Source organism: Coturnix japonica, chromosome 1 (assembly GCF_054131305.1).
Source record: "Coturnix japonica strain WE chromosome 1, WE-NBRP24, whole genome shotgun sequence".
Classification (NCBI taxonomy): Eukaryota; Metazoa; Chordata; class Aves; order Galliformes; family Phasianidae; genus Coturnix; species Coturnix japonica.
Window position 1 is genome coordinate 157,807,251 of NC_140663.1, and position 24,904 is coordinate 157,832,154.

At 34.0% G+C, this 24,904-nt stretch overlaps 1 protein-coding gene across 20 annotated transcripts in view; it reads right to left on the reverse strand.

The window, feature by feature from the left end:
- NBEA (neurobeachin) overlaps positions 1-24,904 on the reverse strand; it is a 460,574-nt gene that overhangs the window by 319,649 nt on the left and 116,021 nt on the right. For all 20 annotated transcript variants that reach the window (XM_085555249.1, XM_085555204.1, XM_085555247.1 and 17 more), the window contains exons 11-22: positions 21,399-21,507; positions 18,919-19,071; positions 18,148-18,316; positions 13,031-13,110; positions 12,193-12,255; positions 11,987-12,084; positions 10,732-10,824; positions 7,739-7,847; positions 2,937-3,018; positions 2,573-2,696; positions 2,040-2,232; positions 819-1,838 (exon numbers count right to left, since the gene is read on the reverse strand). In XM_085555249.1, the coding sequence (XP_085411375.1) occupies positions 819-1,838; positions 2,040-2,232; positions 2,573-2,696; positions 2,937-3,018; positions 7,739-7,847; positions 10,732-10,824; positions 11,987-12,084; positions 12,193-12,255; positions 13,031-13,110; positions 18,148-18,316; positions 18,919-19,071; positions 21,399-21,507 (2,293 nt within the window). The remainder of the gene's footprint in view (positions 1-818; positions 1,839-2,039; positions 2,233-2,572; positions 2,697-2,936; positions 3,019-7,738; positions 7,848-10,731; positions 10,825-11,986; positions 12,085-12,192; positions 12,256-13,030; positions 13,111-18,147; positions 18,317-18,918; positions 19,072-21,398; positions 21,508-24,904) is intronic.

Sequence of the window (24,904 nt, forward strand, 5' to 3'; positions counted from 1 at the left end):
CACAGTTTCAGGAGGCCTGAAGAAAGCTCAGAAGAAAAACAGTGCTGTGCATTATGGACATTATAGTAAGACAGTTAATTTGTTAAGTTTTTCACTCAATAACATTCTCAAAAGCAATCTTTGATTAGTTTCTAGAGTCTACCAACAATTCTAATACGTAAATTAATTTTGTTCTGCAGAAACAGAGAGAATTCATAAGAAGAAAGTAAATATATCTTCTTTTAGTGATGAACTCTGGTGTGGAACTCAAATTCCTGTTTTTCTTCCACTTCCATAAATTAACTCCTTCCTTTACTTGGATTTAATACGGTGACTATTTACGGAAGCATTCCTGTATAGGAAGGACAAAGTATACTAACGTGCTACAAGAAAAACTACACCAAGAAAGGGTCAGTGAGAGGAAAGGAACAATTCTGTGTGCATCTCACAACGAAGTAGCGATATTTCTTATAAGACATCCAAATAAGAGGTCTAAAACATAATTCTATGAGCAATAGTTAATCTGTATACATGAAATAAGGGAAATGGATGAGAGATTATCTTAGCTCTTTATTTTTTTTTTTTAATTTCATTATTATTATTATTTTAATAATTAAAGCATGTGCAACCACAACAGTTATTTTTTCTACATCTGTATAAAAAAATTTTACATCTGTAAAAGGTAAGAATTTTTCAAAGTGAATTGGCTTGCAGGATAGACATCTTTCATATTATGCAGGAAATATACTTCAAAAATCTCTCAGACCTCAAATAACATAGTCAGAAGTAAAGAAGAGTGATTATATGAGATGTACATAGCTACAGCACTTGAAAGTTACCTGGGTTGTGGTAGTGGTCTGGATCTTCCGTATCTCCTTTCCTGCTTCTTTACCATCATCAGATCTTTCCGTATCTGATATTATACTTCCTGCATCAACATTAGGTACAGTTTTGCTACCAGAAGATTCTGTCTCAAGAGTTGTGGCAGTCATTTCAGCGTATTCTAATCCTTTAGATGATGAAGCCAGCTCCCTCTCAGAAATACTATTCATTCCATCTGAAGTCGTGTGAATCTTGAACTCCTTGTCCTCTATTATACTTGAAGTACATGTTATATCTACACTGCCCGTCATATGTGCAAGTAATCCCAAATCATCATTTACACCAAGATGCATCTGTGTGTCTTGCACATTAGGAATAGAAATATGGTTACTTGAAAGTTCAGGTAGAAGTTTCTCTTCTTGACTAGGTATTTTGTCAAAGAGAAATGAGGTACTGTTAGTAGAAGGTTCATCTTTCTCATCAGCCAGAGTTATTAATGGACCGTTATCTTTTTCCTCATTCTTCTTAATAATACCTACACTTCCATGAACATTGTTTTGGAGCTTCTCAACAGCAGCACTATATACATTATCTAGAAGTGATTCAACTTCTACAAGTGCACCATTTTCTCCAGTTACTAGCGTCTCTGGTGATAAATCCATATCATCAAGTTTTACCTCAGTAGCTTCTACCTTTTCAGCTTTTATATCAACTAGAAGGTCATGAACTTCTACATGCACTCCTCCTCCTGGTCTCTCAGCATTTCCAAGTACATCATCAGAAACCTTTGTAGCCATGAGCAAATCCCTCGTATCAGTACTGACAGGGTAATCTGTTTCACTTTCTGGACTTTGGCTTTGTGAAAGATCTTCTATCTCTCGGATTTCCATTCCACCTTTTGCTCCTGTTGTCTGAGACGAAAGACCTGAGATAGTGCTTACATTACCCTTCTTCCCCTTTTTTATGTTTTCTTCCTCTTGCCTTTGATACTCTTCATACATTTTTGCTAAGTACTCCTTGTGAGCCTCATATGTGACCTTAAGAAAGAAGAGATTATATGGCTGAATATATGCTATATCAAATTGGACAAAAAATAACGAGAATCTTAACAAATGCCACCTTGACATGTATAGACATAGCCACCAGATGGCAGCAAATCACTTTAAATATTATTTTAATACATTACTAGTCCCTGTGAGGGAGTTACCAGTATATTAAAACATCCAGTCGTTTCTTACCTTGGAATGAGCTATAGAAAGAGTATCCACCCACACTCTCCAGCCTCCCCATTCATATTTTATTGCATGATACAAGAGAATACGGAATATGTTGTAAACCATCTCTGTGATCTTCTGCTCTTCAGAATTCTTAGGGTTAATGTATCCCAGAGAAAACATCCAGTCCTGCCACACTGAACACTGAAGTAAACATCTAAAGTGAAATAATTAGGTCAAAATATATCCAGAGAAAGCTTCTTTATTTTAATATTATGATGGTTAAAACAGGAGAAATGTAACATGGTGCATCTACTCTGAAAATAATTCCAGTGGTAAGAGAAAACATAGAAAATACATCAGGGTCAATAAAAATGTAAATTATGTTCTTAAAAGAATAACCAAATGCTATTTGTGGGATAAGGAAAAGTTACCACAGATAAACTAATTTTTATAGATTCCATTTAAACTGTAGAGTATACAACCCTACATACAATACAACTGATTGCTAATACCCACAAGTGAAAGATGAGCAAATACTGTCCGCAGTGACCTACCTTCTGTTTTCACGGCTATTGCTAAAGAGTTTTATCATATCAGACAAGAATAAGCGTCGAACTTCCATCAGCTCTGCACTTGGTGTGGAGTTTTTTAACAGTGTTGCCACCACCTTAAGAATCACTTTGAAAGAAGAAATTAGTTACAATAACACATTTTAAAAACATTTGGTTTAAAAGCAAAATAAAGAAAAATAACATGCAATTAATTAAGTTTCAGCAATGAATATAAGCAGTAACTGAAACCCAAACACATTTGATAGATGATAATTAATTATTCATGCTTCCTGGGCCACAACCTTTCAAAGAACATAAAATAGCTAGGTAATATATTTATTGTACAAAAATAATATATAGTTCTTACTTGGATTTTGTATTTTCACTGTAGAATCTGGTTCTGGATGGGGTTTATGAACAACTTGAGTGCATACTTGTTCCGTCAAAATCTAAAACACAGAAGGTTATCATTTGTAATTAAATGCTACAGCATAATTTATCATTATTTTTTCAGGTCACCATTTATCATAGCCATATCATAACTTCATATAAAAAATCTTGGGAAAATGTTTTTATTCTTCAAGAATATAATCAAACTGATATTCTGATATTTTAGACAGCTCAATAAATAGTCAATGTGTTTTAAAGAGATACATTATGAAAAATGTAATTGATGTGTTGTGCTTCATGTTTAACTTGAAATGTTATTTCTCATAAAAGGACAAAGCATATTAGCAATGAGAAGAGAACTACCTAAGATTCTATTCCAATGCTCACACATTGCCTTCATCTCTACAAAATTTCTAGCTCCTTGAAGCCTTCAACACCTGATCACTAGAGAATAAAAAGGGTAGGATGTTTTTGCTTGCAAATTCCTAATAAAGTAATTCCTATTAACAGAACAACTACTGTCAGATTGTATTTACTGTTATTTGGACTATGGGTATGTATTTGTTACAGCAAGCAGAATCACCGTATTTGTCTCAGTTCAAAGATACACCAAATGTGTACAGCAATTCTCATATATGAACACAGGTGTTGAATAAATACATCTGCTATATTTAAGAAAATCTCTAGTAAAATGTTTTCTACTAAACAAAGTTTACAGAAGTTTTCACAACCAGCAATAAAAGTGAAATTGATTGATTAAATTTTCCTGTGAACCAAAAATAGCTTCCCTATAAATTTCAGCTGCAGAAACTGACTTAATGCTATTAAACCAGAAAGCCGGTGAAATCAATAACTTAGTCAGGTTTAAGATCCATTAACGGTGGGACATGTTAAAAATGCAAAAGTATTTCATTAAAAAGTTTCCGTTCATTTACTTAAGATACTCTGTGTATATATTGAATGTGAGATAAGCCCAAACCAACAATCAGCCCTCCCATTATCACCCTTAAAACAAACGTATTTTTTTTACCAAGAACTGAAAACAGAACAGATATATTGTCTCTGCAGTAGCCATAAATGATAATAATAAACTAAAGTGGATTTATAGCAGCAAAGTAGGTTATCTAAGAATTTCTGCTATGTTAACTTGGTATTAATATTGTAAACCTGTGGTAAGATTCTGAACAAGTTTGCATATACTTATCACCCTTCAGAAAACTGCACTTCTGATTTTAATGCTGCATTAAGAAATGTCAAAATTAGGAATTCTCAGGAATTGAATTTATTTATTCAGAAATAAAGAAGAGACAATAGTCAAACTTTGCCTGGGGAGGATGCTGAGCAACAGCATAAAACATTAAAGTTAGCCATGTCCTGAGCAGGAAGTTAACCTAGGCAACCTCCAAAAGTTCTTCCAAGCTATTTTTTCTATTCTGCTAATATCATTTAAAAATAAAAACATTTTAATAAATATATATTTTTTAAGATATCTGCTTTTTCTAAAAATCCTTCATTTATAACCTTCCCATTCATGGATCAAAGATTCCTTCATGAGCATGATACATCCAAAGATATTTTGTTATATTCCTTCCATATCCAAACTCAATATTCCTTGAAAATTGGTTCTGTTTTCCTCAGCTGTGAGAGAGTCATACAATACATTACATAGGAGTAGCCAAGTAACTTGACATAGTGACCAAGACAGATTGTTCTCCTGTTTCTAACATTGTCCCTGACAAATTAATTAGTCTGTACTGAGGCAAAACCATGCATGTTTTGCACCAGGCTACCTGTCACTGGTTCTACATATCCAACTATGCTCTCAAGAGTAAGCTAAAAGTTGAAGGGTATTAATGCTGGATTTTCAAGAAATATATTTAAGCAACTATATAAAAACAAATCTTATAATTAAATAATTTCACTAGTAATTCATATTTATTTTGAGGCATACCTTAGCTCATTCATTAATCAATACTCAAACTAACACAGGTTGTAAACACAGTACCTTTGAGTAGGTTTTTACATATTGCTGTTCATTATAGAATGTGAATTCTTGCTTTTTATTTATATTTAAAGTAACTGCAACAGTCCACGGGTAAATCTGTTGTACTGCTGTGGTCCCATGGCTCTGCCCTAACTACAAGCTAACATAACTGAAAACTTAAGTTTTGAAGTGAATTTGAGTTAGTCACTTGTGCATCTTCCCAGTTCTCAAAGAACTGTAATCTGCCACATGCAAACTGAAAACAACTGTGTATGGAAATTTATTAAATTAGGTGATATCAAAGCATGAGTAAAAACTGATATTAAGAGTCAATAAGGTTAAATAGTATGCTCAAAAATCATATGATTCAAGACTAATATTTGTATACATGAACTGAAGGCATTTAGGTACTGCTTTTATAGAGTTTCTTCTCTTAGTCCCTTAAACTCAGAGCAGAAAATTGCTTTTTCAAGTAACTGTGAGGTACAGCAATTTAACTATTCCAACTCAATGTTCTCAGCTGAGCAGGCTCATGTATGAAGACTGTCAAGATAGTAAGTTTAAAGATATTACTTTTTCCTGGGGTCTTTTTTGTATTTGGTTTTGTTTATTTTCTTTTAACCACAGCTGGAAAATCCAACACAACAGCACATTACTTACAGATTATATTGTGTAACACCTAATATTAACTTGGAAGTAAGGCAATGATTCACATATTAACAGCCTGTTGGAGAATTTGGAAGATATACCATATGGAGCTCAATTCCATCACAAAGACAGGTTCAATAAATTAGGTAAGAACACATTTAGGTCTTTTCACTATGAAATTTATGGTGTCATCTGTTAAAACACTTTTTTATAAAACAAATTGTCTGAATTTGACATAGGATTGCTGGACCAGGATTTGATAGGATTATCCTTGCTCTATCTGTTCAAATTTCATGAAGTCCAAAGATTGTATCTTGAAAAACAGCTGCAGATATAAAATCACACACATGACAACATAAAAAAGAGGGTTGCACTAATTCTGAATATGATAGATGAATCATTGTAGGTAAGAAGATGGAGATGAATCCATTTTTATTAGTTTTTATTAGTATCTAAGGACAAGATAATCTTCTAGAAACTGGCAGAAGGTAAGAGGCCATCATCACAGATGCTGGAAGAACATCCAGAGAGACTCAAGTTGTTAAGCTGCACAGGGTAAGCTTACTAAGCCAGTGAAGTCACCAGATGCATACAACAAAACATACATGGACATATGAGTATGTCATTGGTAAACAGATGATGTTCAGGTATTTATAAACATAGCAGAAACTTTTCTATATTATGCAGATTCAGAAGTTTATCATTTTAAGAAAAAGAATTGAAGGTTTGACAGCATGCATTTGAAGGCATACAGAAATGGTTTTGGAATAATAACATATAAGTTAAACTGTTCACTGTTAAAGCTCATGTGTCTGTGAGAGACTGATAGACATTTTAATGCTTATAAGTCATATTTACTCTTTCCAGAAAGCATCTGACTTTTTCCAGCAAGCATTTTACTACTAGTGTTATTAGTTGAAAAAGAAAAGTAACACTTGCACTTTTCAAAAGAAAGAAGTTTTAGCTCAGAAGAGCAGCTCCAGGTCTCTGGTCCTTTTTTTTGATGGGGGGGGGGGGGGGGAAAGTGATCAACATCTTAAGTATTAGAATCTTTTATATTGCTCTGTGTAAAGCTATAAAAATTTATAAAGAATGTGTAAAAAGTATGATAATCCTAACAAAAAACGGTCAAAAATATAGAATCAAAGAATCACAAAGGTTGAAAAGATCTCCAAGATTATCCAGTCCAACTGTCTATCTATCACCAATATTTCCCAGTAAACCTTGTTCCATTGGTACAACATGTAAATGTTGCTTGAACATCTTCAGGGATGGTGACTCCATCATCTCCCTAGGCAGCCCAATCTAGTGCCTGACTGCTTCTTTGATGAAGAAACTCTTCCTAATGTCAAGCCTCAATCTCCCTGGACCAACTTGAGGCCATTCCCTCTCATCCTATCACCAGTTATGTGGGAGAAAAGGCTGATCCCCCCACCCCTCACCAGAACCTCCCTTCAGATATCTATATAGAGTGCTAAGGTCTCTCCCAAGCCTCCTCTTCCCCAGACAGAACAATCATAGAATCATAGAATCACTCAGGCTGGAAAAGTCCTTAAAGAGGTCCAGCCACAACCCAGCCAATTTACACTAACAACCCTCTGCTAAATCATGTCCCTGAGCACCACATCCAAATGTTTTTTAAACACATCCAGGGACAGTGATTCAACCACCACTCTGGGCAGCCTATTCCAGTGTTTAACTACCCTTATTGTAAAGAAGTCTTTCTTGACATCCAACCTAAATTTACCCTGGTGCAGCTTAAGGCTGTTTCCCCTCATCCTGCCACCTGTCACCAGTAGGAAGAGACTAACCCCACTCTCACTGTAAGCACCAATCTGAGCTCCCTCAGCCACTTCTCTTAAGACTTGTGCTCCAGCCAGCTTTTTTGCCCTTCTCTGGGCATGCTCCAGCTTACGATACAAGCCAGGATGCCATTGGCTTTCTTGGCCACCTGGACACAATGCTAACTCATGTTTAGCTGAGCATGCCAAAATTCTGAGCCAAAGTGATCTTTGTTAAAATTTCTATCTAAAATTTTCTCAGATGTCTTGCAAATCAGGATATTTCAAAGCACAGAGTATTAAAAGGTTATATAAAAATTTAATTTTACCGTAGAGATTAAAATTTGTATGTTTAGTAATTTTTACCTCATAAAGTGTATTATACGTTGTAACGGTCACTGTGTTCGTATGCAGCATCAACCTTTCTCCAAGAAGAGTGAAAAGACTGTGAGTATGCATGATTTCAACCTTTCGTCTGGAAGAGAAAATAAAAATGTGCCAGCTATGTCTAAGATATTAAAGTAAATGCAAAAGCATGAAAGCTAAATATTTTCATGTTGTACTGAAGAGTTATATAGCCAGTAATTCCGTAAATATCATGAATCAAACATAATTTAAGATCTTTCCTAATATGAATGCCATTGCAGTAATATACAAATGCTATTGCAGTAATACACAAAGGTTCTCAGCAAGCAATTGCGTATTTAGATGTGCTTTTGTGTTTAAAAAAATGGCACAGAATTCTCATACACCATGATCATAAAAAAGTATGAAATTCCAAGTGTTTGAGGTGAATTTTACTGTCAAGACCAAGAAAAAATGCCATCTTAAAAAGCTGAAAAGAAAGCAGCTCACATCAGTGAATTCCATCTGTCCCTAAAAACTAGTACTGCTTAATGAGATTCTATCACAAATAGAATACTTACTGCATATTTCATCACTGTATTTATCTACTACTTTAAGAAATACGAAATAAAAATAATTATCCAGATTAATTAGTAATACATGTAAAAGCATTTTAAGAATATAAAACAAAATGAAGTGAAATTTCTCCATTGTTCATTCAAAAGCTAACAAAATCCCTTTTCCTGATTATTGACCACAATATCATAGGCTTAAATTACACTGACTTGTTCTAGAACTTTTGAAAGGAATACTATAATAATACTATAATTTTGAAATATCCATAAAAGAAAGCGGCACCATCTTATAACAGTGCGTACTTTTCTGTGCACTAAAGGGAGAGTTATCACAGAATCATTTGACTTGGAAGGGACCTTTATGGGTCATCAAGTCCAACTGCCTTGCAATGAACAAGGAAACTTACAAGTAGATCAGGTTGTAAGAATAACTGCACATATTCAATCTTGTGAGGTACAAGGTAGAGTATGGAAGACATTTCAGAACAGGTATATCTAATCAATTTAGAAAACACAATAAACAGCATACACAATAAACAGCATATATAGCACAGGCTAATCTGTTATGTATCAATGTTTTGCTGTATTTGAGATTACATATATTTTCAAATAGAATATTATAAATGTAAAATGCAAGCAAATTACTATAACTTTTTCCAGTGATGGAGTAGGAAAAGTTCAGGGAGGCAGAGAAAGAGAAGAACAGGATTTTTCCTCCATCAAAGGTTAGGCAAAGTAAGCTATCATCATAGATCACAAAGAAAAATCAAGTAATTTAACTAATCTCCCAGCACACACTAGTCACTCCTCCAGGTAATCAATTCTTTCCACTCTACAGCTTAATCTGCACAGCATATCTATGAATGGTAATTGTTTTTTCATCTACACATTGGTTATTAACATTGTATTGTTGCAGGTTTCATGAATTAAAACATCTCTTTATGCAATTATTCTTTGGCATATTAAAACAGAATTGCTACAGAATGCCCGTTTCCTGTAATATGAAACAGATTTATAAGTAGTTTATATTTTTATGTAGTTTACATTTTTATAATTTCTTAGAATTTCCTGTATTTGACCACAGTTTTATAGAACCATACATATGAAGATGTGCGTGTGTGCACAAATAGGCACATCTCACAGGCATTAGCTGTGAGTTTTGAAAATGAGGGGGATTTTTACATACTGAAGTCAACCATAAAGTGAACATTTACCAATAACCCAGAGATTATGTTGTTTGTTTTTTTTTGTCCTAAATGAAAGTAACAGAATATTCAAAAGATACCTTGGAAGATGCAGAAAATACAAATAGATTTCAATGAAAAATAAATTAGTTAACTTAAACTCTAGTTTGCTAGATATGTTATAAATGAATTAAACAAATGTACTTATATGGAAAAAGGCCTCAAATCAAATCTTCATCTGATGTACTTTACTTAATCCACCTCCAATGAATTTGAATGATTTTCAGAAAGTAATGTTAAAAAGTCCTTTGAGATTCTTGAGTAGTCTATGAATTTGCTTTATCAGTTCCCAGAACACTACTTGGCTTGCTCAATCCCAAAAGAAAATCCCATTTGTGAGTGTGTTCTCAGTTAACCATCTGTCAATTATGGTGTCATACTTTATTGATCTTGCTGAGACGAGTGTTTCTAGCAATACCGAGCTCTGGCTGCCCTCAAAACTTCTTTTCCTTCTATAGTTTTACATGATGAAGTCTAGTGTGAAGAGGACGGCTAATTTCCATCATACAGTATAAAATATTTTAATACAGTGGAGAAAGTGAGCAGCCCCAGATTACACAGTACTGTCTACTTTTTAATTCTTTCTTAACACCAAGTGAGGAAAAATGAGACTAAGTAAACCTATTTTGTGACACTGGCTCATTTTAAATGTGACTATTTTTCCTTCCTTTGGTGCAGATGCGTGTTCTTATGTGTTTTTTTTAATTGATCATTTACTTATTTTGTTTAATTTCTTTTCTGAACATTTCTCACTGGAATAACATATTCTATTTCATCTTTCCCATCAGTACGAAGCTACTTTTAAAAGTACTGTCCTGACACATTTATTGCAATCACACTGAAAATCTCAGTAGCAAATTTTTGATGACAGTCACATTTCCTATTACCCTTAAATGAACATATAATTTTTAAAAATGTATTTTTAGAAAATAATTTTAAAAAATTTTAAGGTTTAATTTTCAGTATATCAGACATTTGGCAGATAGTCACTCTAACATTTCAGATGTCATTACAAGAATAAGTTAACTACAAGACTTGTTTTTTTCCAAATGTATAAACACATCAACTGCACATTATTAAATAAAAAACACATCAATTTTATTTCTAAAGACTACCAAATTAAGGTAATTATGACAAAAGGACACAAACTGTGAACTTACATACAATTCTACAATAATTTTAAGATTACACTTACTTATGACCCAAGTGTTTGAGAAAATATCCAAGGACTTTCAAAGCCTGCACCCATATACTCTCACTTTTGGAAGCCAGTAGTTTATAAATTACTCTAAAAAAGGAAAACAAAGTCAATACTTTGAACACCTCACCTACAACTCTTCACTGAACAGTGATATTTTATACTGAGGTTATGAAATAATAATAAACCCAACCATTTACACAGAATAAAAGGATATACTGAAAACAACAAGCGCAACATAAGAATTAGATCATAAATTCTTTGGGTCAGAGCCAAGGTGTACTGTCATTCAGTTCAGTGCTTTATAACAGAAAGCAAAATCTAATGTTTCTATAGCAGAAAAATAAAATGGCTCAAGACAAAAGGAAAGAAACTGGAATACGGTCACATCTTGGAGTGTCTTCTAGTACCTGGATGGTACAGAAAACAAAAAGTAACTTGTTTGCTTGTTCTGCTATTTTCGCTATAGAAAAATAAACAGAAAAAAAGTGTCCTAACTGTGAGCACAGTGAGCATTCCTGGTAGCTTTGTTTCAGTTTGCACTACAATTTCAAATAATTTTAAACACAAGTAGTTGCATGAAGTTTTATATATTTTATAGAAAACACAGTTGAATTTACCAGTAACAACCACTTTCTTTTTTACAAGTCTTTTTTTGTTTTCCAAAGTACTTTCACAACATCACAAAATAAAAATCCATAATAAACATTAAATAATTAACAATAAACACTAAAAAAAAAATGTATTACCAAAATAGGTATTAAAAAAAACACCACTGGAAATACTGCTTCTCTGGTATTTTTCAGTTACCGAGTCTATGAACAATCACATAAACAAATAAATTCCACAGATACTTTTTAATATTATTTCAGAGAAAATTTAAGAGATTTAAGGGATGATCTCTCTCATCTTCCTCTTCTTTGCCCCAGATTATGAAGAGCATTCAAAGATATAGTATTCAAAATAATTCTGAGATAGACACATGGCTTTTTGATGCTTCATGTTAATTACATATTCTATTTCAGATTTAGAAGCAAGTACAGCAGTTCATTTACCTTCAAATATGATAGTGATAACCTCAAGAGGAAAACTTCTGCCTCAGAGATATCAAAACAGTCTATTTTTGAAGTTACAGCTGAAATAACTAAAATTCTTGAAAGATCGTCGTGTGTGATATTGGGAAAAAAATGTAATCTGGGGAGTGATGATACTGGAACTGCTTTTAAAATATTTCCTCACTTCACTGTCTTACCGTATCCCATTTCTCTGATCAAAGGCAGGTATCATGGATGCTGGATGTTCAGACATTAGTGCCACCAGCAGCTGCAGCACATCATGAATATTTTCATCCTGTACGACAAGCACCAATGTTATTCTACAAACTAATCTCAACAGCAGGCTTCTCATAGAGATTGTACAATTGATTACAGTGAAGGATAGTTAATTACAGAAATGTACCTCGTGCATTGTTAGCAAGTAATTTAATATGCTCTGCAGTTCATCTTCTTTCACACCTCGATCCTGAAAAAATGAGATGGGATATATATTTATTTTTTTTTTTCAGAGAAAATTCATTCTTTAATGCTTGGATTAAGAAAAACTTGGACTGAGTAAAATAATCCTATAAAATTACTATTTAAATTCAAAGAGCTATTCTATTTTGTTCCCATTCTTTTCCTTATCACATTGGCAGTACAAAATAGCCTGAAGTAAAGCTTTCCATTCTTGCTAGAAACAACTTTTAAAGTGTAGACCCTCAGATGATATCATCCACTGTTATCACTCCTCCAAGCCCTGACACACAACCAGAAAAAACTGTAAGAATAAGGTAGGGCAAAAAAAAAATGTTTTCCAGACAAGTCTCAAATGGCAGATTATAACTCAAAGACCATCTGCAACAGAGAGAAAGAGCAAGAAAGAGCCCTGAACCTTTCATGCAACGGTAGGACCTAAAAACCAATAAAGCAGTAACTAACACAACAACTTCCACAAACTTTTCCTTTGATCTTTGTAGTATCAATGATGTAAAATGAACAGCTGTCTAGTATTACATATCACTTCTGGATGTACTTTTAATAAAATATATATATTATAGTTTGGTGAGGTTAAGAAATATTCTATGGATTTGCTATCCTTATCTTTATTGTTAATATGAGCATCAAACTTAAAATTAACCAAAAACAGATATAATACCTGATAGGTAGCACATATTTACTACTCTGGAAGAGCTTATTACTAAATAGAAAGAACCTGTAGAACAGCCTCAAAGATATCCATCTGGAATAACCTATTTTACCTTCAATATGAGTTGTTTCAGAAACAGAAGCATGAATGCTCTTAGTGATATGATTTCTTTCTGTGAGGGTCGAGGACCATCTGGAAGAAGCAAAATATACCGCATTTAAATATAAGCTGATTTCTTTAATAACTGCAGTTTCTTCCGAAAATTACAGTTCCTACTGTAATTTAAGAGCACATATTTGCAAATGATATCATTTAAAACTTTACAGAATTACATTTTACATCACAATAAAACTTGAGCAATGTTTCATCTTAAAAAAAAAAAAAAAAAAGAAATCCATATATGTATATATAGGTGCATATAATAATATTAAAGACATAAGAACATGAAGAGCAATAACCAGATTGTGACTCACACAACTAAATTAAGGCATACACACTATAGATTTTGTTCTATGAGCTGGAAACTGCAAATTCTAATATAGGCAAAAACTCTATTTAGAAAACCTACTCAACTGACCCAATGTCATGATAAAAATGCCCAGTGCAGGATTAAAAAAAAAAAAAAAATCTATAGTTCACTGTCTACATTAAGTGAAATTTCACAGACTACAATAGAAGTTTAGACACTCCTAGCCCAAATCTGAACTGTAAAATTACAAGAGTCTGAATATAAAGGTGAATTCTATTTCTGATTTCTGATGACGGTAACTCAGAACAACTAAGCCAGTATGATAAATGCCATCAAAATGAAGTCCAACAGAGCAGAAATTAATGAAATAATAGTCATAGCCATTACCTGCAAGCAGAAACTGTTTTCTATGAATACTGTCTAATGGTACTACGAAATACCTATTACTTATCATTAAAACAATTGGACATTATGCCAAATGCAATATATTTAAAATTCCACATTTTTCTGGTTAGTTTCTAGCCTGCAGTTATTTTTTCCCCGAAATGAAATGCAGAATTGACTCCTCTAACTGTATCACAGAAATCTGTGTCTTCACGTTGCCTCTTCCATGCCACACCTTATTGGGATTCATATCAGATAATATCTGAAAACCAGGCCTAAAAAACAAGTCGTTTTGTCTCTCCTGAAAGACTGTAATTCTGGAAACAGGAAGTGGAACACTAAGGCAATGGAGAGCTCTGAAAAGCATTTCTATACCAGAAATTTCAAGGAAAGATTAAAAAGAAGATATCCCAAATGAACTGGGTACCTGTCTGAAGGTATTTGTTTCATACTTCTTATTCAAATACCCACAGTTTCTCTGGAGATATGGGAGAACCCTTTTCAGTTCGTCAACACACAAGGAAAACAAATGGCATTTCTGCTTGCAGGTTACATGCCAACCAGCAGAGTATTGCCTTCAGTTCTCCACTGCTATTTATTCTGTGTACTTTACTTGCACCTTGAATCTTCATTGCCTTAGAGTTAGGAAAAATCACATCCTCTACTCAAAATACTTATACTTTGAAAACTAAAAGAGGACTGGAAGAAAAAAAGAGCAGGCTAGAGAAACTGGAGGCTACGTAGCTACAAATACTAGAAGAAAGGTCTGCAGAAAGAGTAATGCAACGTTCACCTAATACACTGATTGAACACAAGAAATCTGGGATTTTTTAATGGTACTTAAAACAAATTTGCCACTGCTATTTGTTACTTCATCAGTCTTTTTGATCTCATTACCAGTTAAAAAAGGATTGTTATAAATGCATTATTGATAAAACTGTATAGTTTATATAACTTAGAAGTGTATATATTACACACACATATTTATGAAGGAAGTAAAGAGAGAAAAGCAACTCTTGTTTTTCAAGTCAGAAACTCCAAATTAGTTTTATGTACTGTTTATTTTTTTTTTTTTTGCTCATCACTGCTTACAGACAACTGTCACCACCACTGTTACTGATAAGATAAGCAGAGATGTTCAGTAAAACACTGAAATAAAGCCCAACTAAACTATATTATCATTAACAACCAAATAGTCCTATCATGATAGGAGCTGGTACAGGAGCAGTAAGTCCTTATACAAATAGTAATTTCTTACGTATCAAAAACGAAAGAGCTCCCTTATTCCACATCACGATGATTCATTAAATCATTTCTTGCTTTTAGACTATTTATGTATTTATTTATAGCAGGAAGCACATGAGCTACATCAGACTTCTTTTTTGTTTACTCACTACTGTAGCACTTTCACCCCACTAGTGTTTTCAGAGAATACCATGCAAAGGTTTTTTGAAGTCATAAATACCCCCATAGGCTCTATTTTGGTGTGTAAAGGAAAAGCATTAGGTAAAGTTATCTACAGATTCTTCTATTTATAGTATTCTAAGATTATCACCTTGATTCCACCAGAGCTGCAAATCATGTTCTCAGATTGCAGCTAATGTAAAAAGAAAGGAGAATGTCTCATGAAGAAAACTAATGTAATATCCAGGCAATTAAACATTTGAGAAGTTTTCAATAATTTTATCAATTGATGAAAGTAATTAATATGAACTGGATAAGATAACTAATATGAAATTAAGTTAATAAGAAATTAAATTCAGCAACCCATCATATTGGCAATTATACTTCCAAAGTCATTTGCTTGCAAATTATCAAACCACCTGCTACCTGTAACATAATAGCAAGAATTCCTACTGCTGATTCAGGTGGACAAAACTCTGTAGCTATGTTGGATTTGCTGATACAGTACCACCCCACTGATCATCTTTCCTGATAAGCCAATACAATTATGCCCATTTTTAGATGAGAAATTTGTCAAAACACTTTCTTGTAGTTGTATGAAACACATAAGACTTTCTGAAGTTTAAACAACAGAGAAGAGGATAAGGAAGGAAGAAGAAAGATGTAATTTGAAGAAAGAAAAAAAAAAGGCAATATTTTCTGAAAGTCTAACTCAAAAAAAAAAAAAAAAAAGTGGAAATGTAGATGTAATGGCTAAAAATACATATGTTGAAAATGTACATTGCCTCACCATTTATTGAATACTTTCCTAACTGCACAATGCAGGCCTTAGTAATTATGATTTTTGTTGTACTGATTACCTTTCAGGGAGCTATTTGGTTATATCCTTAGAGAAACAGAAGATATCTCTAGTCTCAAATTGACATAAATGAGTGTACTATTCCCTTAAAATAGATAATAAACAGACATAAACATAGGGAAGTAAAACATCCATTTGTATGCTAACTTTGGGTTAACTGATTCATTTCTCCTCCCTAATTTTGTGCCCTTTGTATTCCATATCTTCTGTTCAGATTTTAAAGAATAGATTTTATATATATATATATATATATATACTTCTTGGCTACACAGTTGGCATTGCACTTACAAATACTCAATAAATAAATAAATAAATAAATAAAATAAATAGAATAAAATTAAATAAAATGCAGCTAACTGCAGAAAGGCAGATCTAGGCAAGACAAAAGCAACACAAATCTTCTGCAGAAATGTTGCATAGTTTCCAAAAAGAGCAAGCCCAGCCAGAGGGAGGTCCAGAATATGCAATACATTCATGAGTTGTTGTTAGCTATTAGCATAATGACAAAGAACTATAGGAACCCTTCAATTAAAAGACAAAAAAGAATGAGAGTGATAGTGAGAAGATAATATTATCAAATTTGCAATCTCAAAGTAGTTGAATCATCTTCCAGTTCACTGTTTATAAGTAGATATGGCTGACATCTGGAAAATTCACCTCTTAGTAGATGGTCATTAAAAAGTGCAATTGTGATTGCAGTATAGTTGCTATAAACTCAGTAACATAATATTTCCTTTCTGAGTTAAGAGATGGTTAACTTGACTGGTGATAAAACTGTACCCAGGCAGTACTGCAGGGAAACCCTCAGATGAATAGGTCATCCAAAGGTTGAGGCAGGACAGCATCAGCACTGTGGTAGGATTCATCTCATTTTAATTTCAGACATCTACAACATACTTACACAAGACCAGCTTCTAACCTTCACTGAAGTCAAAGGAGATCTAGTCAGCCAATGGAATCTAGAAAGCAAATGCCCTTCAACTCAAATAACTCTCTAGCCCTGATGATTACAGCCTGCTCTTTTTAGGTATTTTTAAAGCAATTTTTAGTAACTGTATGAAGAATACAGTTAGTCTCACATTCTATTATGAGATAACTATAAATGAAGTACCAGTTCCTATTTTTTTGGTGAATAAATAAAAATGAACAATTCGTATCTTAGACTAACTATATTCACAAGCAGCTGTTCCTGTGAGACTCAGAAGTAACAGCTTCAGTGCTGATAAGGATGCTTAATCTAGGATAAGCATTGTTTCTTACATTTTTATTTAACTTCTCCTCCCACCCCAATTTTTCATACAGCTACGAATGTAGCTGACATAATCAGATCATTAGACGATAGCTTACACATATTTAGATTCTTAAGTATTTGGATGCACAACAGCACTACAGTATCTCCCAATTGTTCAATTCCACAACATGACAGTAATGGTTAAAGAAAAAGATAATTAATAAGGTTCTCACATCAATTAGTTTTCTGCCAAATCCTCCCTTCTTTCCACACGTAGTGTGCTAAATGTAATGACATTATGGTTGGAGAGCATAGGATTAGAATGATTTGATGCTTTGGTTAATATGCATCTGTTACATGCAGCATTTAGCCTGCATGTATTATCGCATTTTGTTGCTGATATCTTTTAATACTTCCTGAGTTAGATCAAGCACATGGCAATAAACAAAGTTAAATCAATCTGTTTTATTAGGGAAGAAAAAAAATACTACTGAACGGAAAATACAGCTTTAGAGATATCAAAAGAGAGAACTATAAGTTTCCACTCTGTTTCCAAAGACCAGTTACCAATACAAAAAAAAAACAATATCATATTTAAATAACAAAAAAAAAGTTGTTATGAGATAAAGTAAATATTTTTTCTTAAGAACAGTTATTTTTTCTTTGCTTTCTGATGTACTTTCACATAACTGTGAAGACCACAGTAAAATTCTGTTGGGAATACCTATAAGCATAGGAAAGAGTGTCAGCAACCCACTTATCAAAGTTGTTGATAACTGGTTTTCAGCCAGCTTACATTGTATGTAGGTCTTAGACAAATTTACATTAAAGATCTCCTATGGAGGAAATGCACATAATTTCTTTCTCATGCTTTGTACTTACCTAACCCTTTAGGAGTAATGCCACTACTATCTGCAGGATTAACCACCCAGTAGTAGTATTTCAGTGTGTGCATTAACTGCAGCACTGTTCCTACTCTACGTATAGTGTTATAGATTGTAGCAGTTCCAATGAATTCAGCAGACAAGTAGGTATACAAAGACAGTTGCACCTGAGGAAAGAAACAGTTATCAATGTAAGTTATGTTATTAAAAGACTTCGAATTTTCACTGGGAATTACTTCGGATATGATTGACAACAATACAAAAAATATTACAAATTACTTATATATATGACTTATTAAAAATAAGGGCAGAAACTGGCATGTCTGTCACCTGGAATGACCTCCAGAGACTCCTTCCAAGAAAAATTATATATGATTCCATTATTTACATACTGATAATTGAGTTGCTTTTTCATTTCTTTTTTCTTTACCTTTTCTTTTGTATGCTTAATGTGTAAGCTAACCATGCAACCACTGAATTTGATTTTATTTTTTATACAAGTAGCCAGAGCCTTAAGAAAGAATTTAACTGCTTTTGCAAATGCATAAAAGGCACTGGAGAATATAGTTAAGCAAGGGATAAACTTCATGATCAAAAATACATTTGCTATTACAGTGTTTTCAAGTCAAAAAGATATACATACACACACACACACACTATATGTATATATATGTGTGTGCATATATATATATGTACCATAGCATAAAAGAACATAACTATTTCACTTCAGTGTATGAAGAGTCATAACATACTTCAAATGTACAACTACCTTTGCGGGGGTATGTATCCAGATAGCGGGATTAAAAAGGATGTGATCACATAATTGCTTCAGCAGAGGTGCTCCATGAGACAATCCATCCAAATATTTTGCAAATGATAAAAATTGTTCCAGAACTGCTCTGGTTATATGAACTCTAGATGACTGGGAAAAAAAATAAAAAGAGGAATTAAAAACAAAACCCCGCATATAAATTCTTTGTCAATATACTTACAGAAAAAAAAATCAAAGGATATTTTCAGCAGGCTCATCTTCACAAAATACATGCAACCTCAATATGTTTTTATTTCATTGGATTAGAAAGGAAGCAAACAGCAACAACTTAAGATTTTCAATAAAACTTACAGTCTTTCTAAGGACTACATTTTACAAAACATCAGTCAATAACTCTGAATAAATCCTTGTTCTATTTTCTTTTTTTTTTTTCTTGTTTTACCAAAATTCAGTCACTATTCTTCATCCCACGAAAGAACGCCTTGAGAACTGTGTCTGAATACCTTAGCTCTTTTTCAGTTAGTTTTTGAGTCTTATTGAAATTGAGTTTATCAACGTGAAAATATGATACTAGCAGACTTGTTATTGTTCAACTTAAGTATTTGGGTACAAAGCTTCCTCAAACTGCAGACAGGAGAGTCATTCAGCTTTGTAGCTATGCCATGAAATCGTTGTTGAGATCTGTTCCTTTGCAGACATACAAGAGAGACTTTCACAAATTTCTTTATGTACCAAGCAAACAAAAGGAACCAATAAGAAAAAAATGCCCCAAATCCTTCTATTTGCTTTCCTTACAAAATGTTCCATTTACTTTTAATACCATAAATACAGTCTGAGAACACGCAGATTTGTTATTTTTAGATTAGAAGTCCATTTGTCAGTAATAATAGTTCAGCTTGGATACTGAGTTTCCCTCAGTTTGTACACCACAAATCACAATAAACAGCCTGAAACTAATAAGAACCAAAAGGTTATTTTGATGTTCATTAAAGAAAAAAATATAGCTGTGTGTCCTTCTTTATGAAGTATTTCATCATATACAAATGAACAACAGACAATTCACAAACAACAAAATGGAGCACAACTAGGAAATAAAAGGACATTTTGTTGCTATGTGTGACAATTGAAAATAAGCACATAATGAGAAAATACATCATTTTGAAAAACTTCAACTAAGGAAATTATAGCATTAAAAACAACGACGACAACAACATAAAAAATTAGAAGAAATTGGCCTGAAGTGTAACAGAAATCAAACAAAATCCTTAAAATATTCACATGACATTTGTCTGCTGATGTATATTATATATATATTGAAATAGAGCAACAGCCTGGATTATAGCTCTCCAAAATTTAAAATATCAGCACGTGTCTATTTGAACACTATAAGGACTCAATCTTTTTATTTTTAAATTTCATGTATGACATCCTAAATTGATTATAATTGTACTCGTAAACCAGTGTTATTTTCAAGATAATATTTTAATACTTATTTAGTATAGAAACAGTTTAAGTAAAGAGAATAACCTTTCATATGGAACTTTAATGATGAGAAGTTCTTTCTAGTGTAAGGATGATATGTTTTCTTAGGTGACAATAAAATAAGGAGCATAATGAGAGAAATTATTAATGACTGGTCTTCAAAATATAGTATGCTTTTTAAAATGCAAGATTATAATAATTCAATCATCAGACAAAACAAAACCCTAATAGTGACTCCTTCTTGTTACTATATTGATCACGTTAGCCCAAAATACTGTTGGAGTCATTCAAGAACATCATAGCCATAAGATTCAACTGTAAATATTACTGCCTTAGCAATCTTAAATTCTTGTCAGCTGTACTTAATTATAATAACAGAACACTGTTTTGGCCAGGAAGTACATAATGGTCATCAAGCATCTGAAACAAACCTCAGCTTTTTGCTAACTGCTCCTCATGTCTGAAAACAAACAAGCAAAAAAAATGCCCCTCTCAAGTGTTTCTTCCATAACCAAAAATTATTTTACAGCTTCCCTTCTTCAAAAGCCAAATCAACTATTTTATCAATTTCAGAACTAAGCCACAGAGGATTAATTTAATTATTATTAACACACAAATGCCAAAAGAAATGTAAGCCTAAATTACAGCATGTCTGTGATATGCATGTATTAAACAAGGAACAATGTAACTTTCCAAAAGGATGTGTTGAGGGACAATGAGTGGAAAAACACAAAGGAAAATACATTTGAAGTGATTCACAAAGAGATATAAAGAAAAAGCATTAATTAGACAAATAGAATCAAGTCCAGAGTATCATTTATTTGAATACTGGGATATAGGAAGACAAAGATGAAAAGACTCTTGTAGACAACTTAGAAGTATTGTAATAAAAAATATATTTTATACCACAGATACGCTAGTCCTTTCAACCAAGTGACTGAAATTATCAAAAAGGCAGGAGAAAAACTAAGAACAAAACCAAAGAATGCCCATACCTTTTCAAGGAGGTAGCCAATGACTAGAAAGCCTTTTCCACCGAGCATCTGTTCTTGCATTGCTACTGAACTCTTAAGAAGCTCAACCAAGAATGCCAATAGGGTAGCACTGCATGTAAAGAACAAGCAATTTTCATGTCACAAATACAAAAAAAATCAGTTTGTTACACTCCCAATATTAAATATATATGAAATTAACAGAAATAGACTTAAGGTGATGAAATAGCCCTCAAAAGAATTCAAATGTTACATTTCCTGTTGATAAATTTCTCCATTGGCTGTTGACGTATTACAATAGAAGAAATCCTGCTCCTACCACTGAGTTTATATCCAAGTATATAGAAGTGGAAAAATCATTTTTCCAGCTCTCTTTATTTGACCATTGAATCACAGAATCACCAAGGTTGCAAGAGACTTATATGATCATCTCATCCCACCATCCACACCCATCACCAATATTTCCCAGTAAACCACATCGCTCAGTACAACATCTAAATGTTTCTTGAACACCTCCATGGACAGTGGCTCCATCACCTCCTTGGGCAGACTGCCTGACAGCTCTCTCAGAGAAGAATTTCCTACTGTCCAACCTAAGTCTACCTTGTCATAACTGGAGGCCATTCTCTCTTGTCCTATTGCTAGTTACCTAGGGAGGAGGCTGACACCTACCTCACCACAACCTCTATTCAGGCAGTTGTAAGGAGTGAAAAGGTTTCTCCTGAGCCTCCTCTTCTCCAGACACAACAATCAGAGCTCCCTCAGATGGTCCTCATAAGACATGTGCTCCAGACCCCTCACCAGCTTCTCTGGACATACTCCAGGGCCTCAAATGTCACTCTTGTAGTGAGGAGCCCAAAACTGAACACAGTACTTGAGGCTGGCCTCATCACTGCATTGTACAGAGGCATGATCACTTCCCTGCTCCTGCTGGCAGCACTATTTCTGATACAAGCCAGGATGCCGTTGGCTTTCCTGGCCACCTGGGCACAGTGTTGGTTCATGTTCAGCCCAGCATCAATCAATAAATATCCCCAGCTCCATTTCTGTAGCACTGCCTGGGCTTGTGGCCAAAGTGCAGGACCCAGCACTTGGACTTGTTGAACTTCATCTCATTGGCCTCAGCCCACTGATCCAGCCTGTCCAGATCACTCTGTAGGTCCTTCCTACCCTCAGGCAAACCAACACTTCCTCCCAGCTTGGCATCATCTGCAAATTTACTGAGTGTGCACACAGTGCCCTCATCCAGGTCAATAAAGACCTCGACCAGGACAGGCCTTAGTATCGACTCCTGGGAACACCACACATGATTGGTTGCCAGCTGGATGTGACTCCATTTACCACCACTCCCAGACCCAACCATCCAGACAGCTCTTCACCCAGCGAAGAGTGCATCTGACCAAGCCACAGACTTCCAGCTTCCCCAGAAGAATTTGGCAGGACCAATACTATTCCAAGCTTTAAATAACTGATCCTTCAACTTGCAGTTCTACTGAAAGGTTTTGCAGCTGGAATAGGCAGGAGATGATAATTTCCCTTCTCTTGATGCCTGCAAGGGCTGTGTCAGCTATTTGACCATTCAGATTAATTACGTTAAACAATAAAACATGCAGATATGCATCATCATGTCATACTTTGAATCCCTATAGTCACTAGTATACCACGGAAATGAAGCACCAAATGGCTCTGCAAGTACCAACACCCACCACAAACTAGTGTAACACCACCAGGGTGGAGAGCTTCTATCATGCTTTCAGCAGATCAAGCATGAAAATAAACTCTAGGTCTGACCATTCAGGAATGCACACAGAAACTCAAGAAGCACTAAGGAAATCGCCCAGCAGCCTGTCCCAGAAGTTCTCAGTATCTGTGAGGTGTTCAGAAAGCAATAGGAGAGGAGAGTTGAGAAAGAAAATAGTTCGCAGAAGAGATTACAATTTAAAAGATGAAGAGATGTTCAAGATGTAACGGGACAGCAAGAAGGTAAAACTATGTTACGAAAAACAACAGAGGAATTACACGGTAGATGAATACAGCATGGGAGAATTGGCTCTTGCATGGTAAGAAGGAAACAAAAATATGCATATCTGCTACAGAAAACCCAGAGGAAAAGGGGAAAGAAAGTTTTTTGTGACAAAAATATAATCTTTTACATTATTTTGCTCATAGTTAAAAAAAGTGGGTGACATAAATGAACTGAACTGACTTAAAAAAGAAAAAAATGTCATGCTTCTTTTTCTAAGAATAAAATATTTGTATTAGTTACTAACTGTGCAGACAAGTATCTGTAACCACAAAGGTTTTCATGCAGGTGGTGGACAAGACAGGGGTGAAAACTGCAGCATTTCCAACCGTGAAATAAAGGGAACGTCCAAACCACGTTTTATAAATTTCCATTTTACACAGGTTATCTAGGTAGCTAAAGGTTCCCATGCCATCCAAATACAATCTTTGACACTGAATGCTGATGTGAGTACCAAAAACAAGTTAACATGCCAAGGAACAGAAGACACCATATGGTGAGCAAGGTTGGCACGCAAGTAGTGAAGTGTAGGCAAAGGAGATGCTGTGAACATGAAACAGTGCCTTGTCTTGCTTCATTGCTGGATGGTCACAATAATCAGTCTGAAAATCACAAAGAGAATTCTCCACAAAGTGTCAGCAGTAAAAGAACACAGATAATATCCACTTACAGAATTCAAAAGCTTTTATCAAAACAGCCTGTCAAACTGCCACATCAATTTCAAAACAGATTATATGCATCATTTTTCCCTTAACATGATAGAAAGTTTCTATTGAATTTGTTATCTAAAATGAGACACCCAACATTTTTTCAAACATGGTAATCCATGAGAAGCTCATGTAAAGTCTGGAATATTTCTATTTAGAAAAATTCTAGAATAGAATTCTAGAATACATCAAAGAAAACACCATACTGGTGATACTTATTTATTATTTCATGAGTAACTCTATGACTTAGAACTATTCTTTATGCATGAAGTTAAGAAAAAGAATAGAGTTGTGGGACTAGGACCTAAACTACAATAGTGAACACTGCTCATATTATATTGAAAAGTAAAAGCTCACTATTAAAATATATTTAAAAGATTTTTATACCACGAGCGTGCCACTAGACTTATATCTAGTGAGTTTTACTCTTACTTCCATGAGTGATGTTCCAAAAGCTTGTTCCATTGCTTTGCAATTTATTTGTCTACTCTATGAACTTAAATGTAAACTCATGGACTGGAGTTATTTGCATCTCATATTAGCACAATTTTTTCACAATATTTAGAAATTCTGATAGGACTCCAAACATAAATTCTAAGGAACGAGGACACCCTAAATACAGATTTTCTGTACTTGCTTCTTTTTAATTATGCATAAAACATATCAGCCAACTCTGAAATAATCAGTGGCCTGATTAACCCAATTAATATTTAACCATGCTACAGACAAATACACAAGTTGGTTCAATGCAAGCAGGACTCAATCAACAAAGTTTTTTA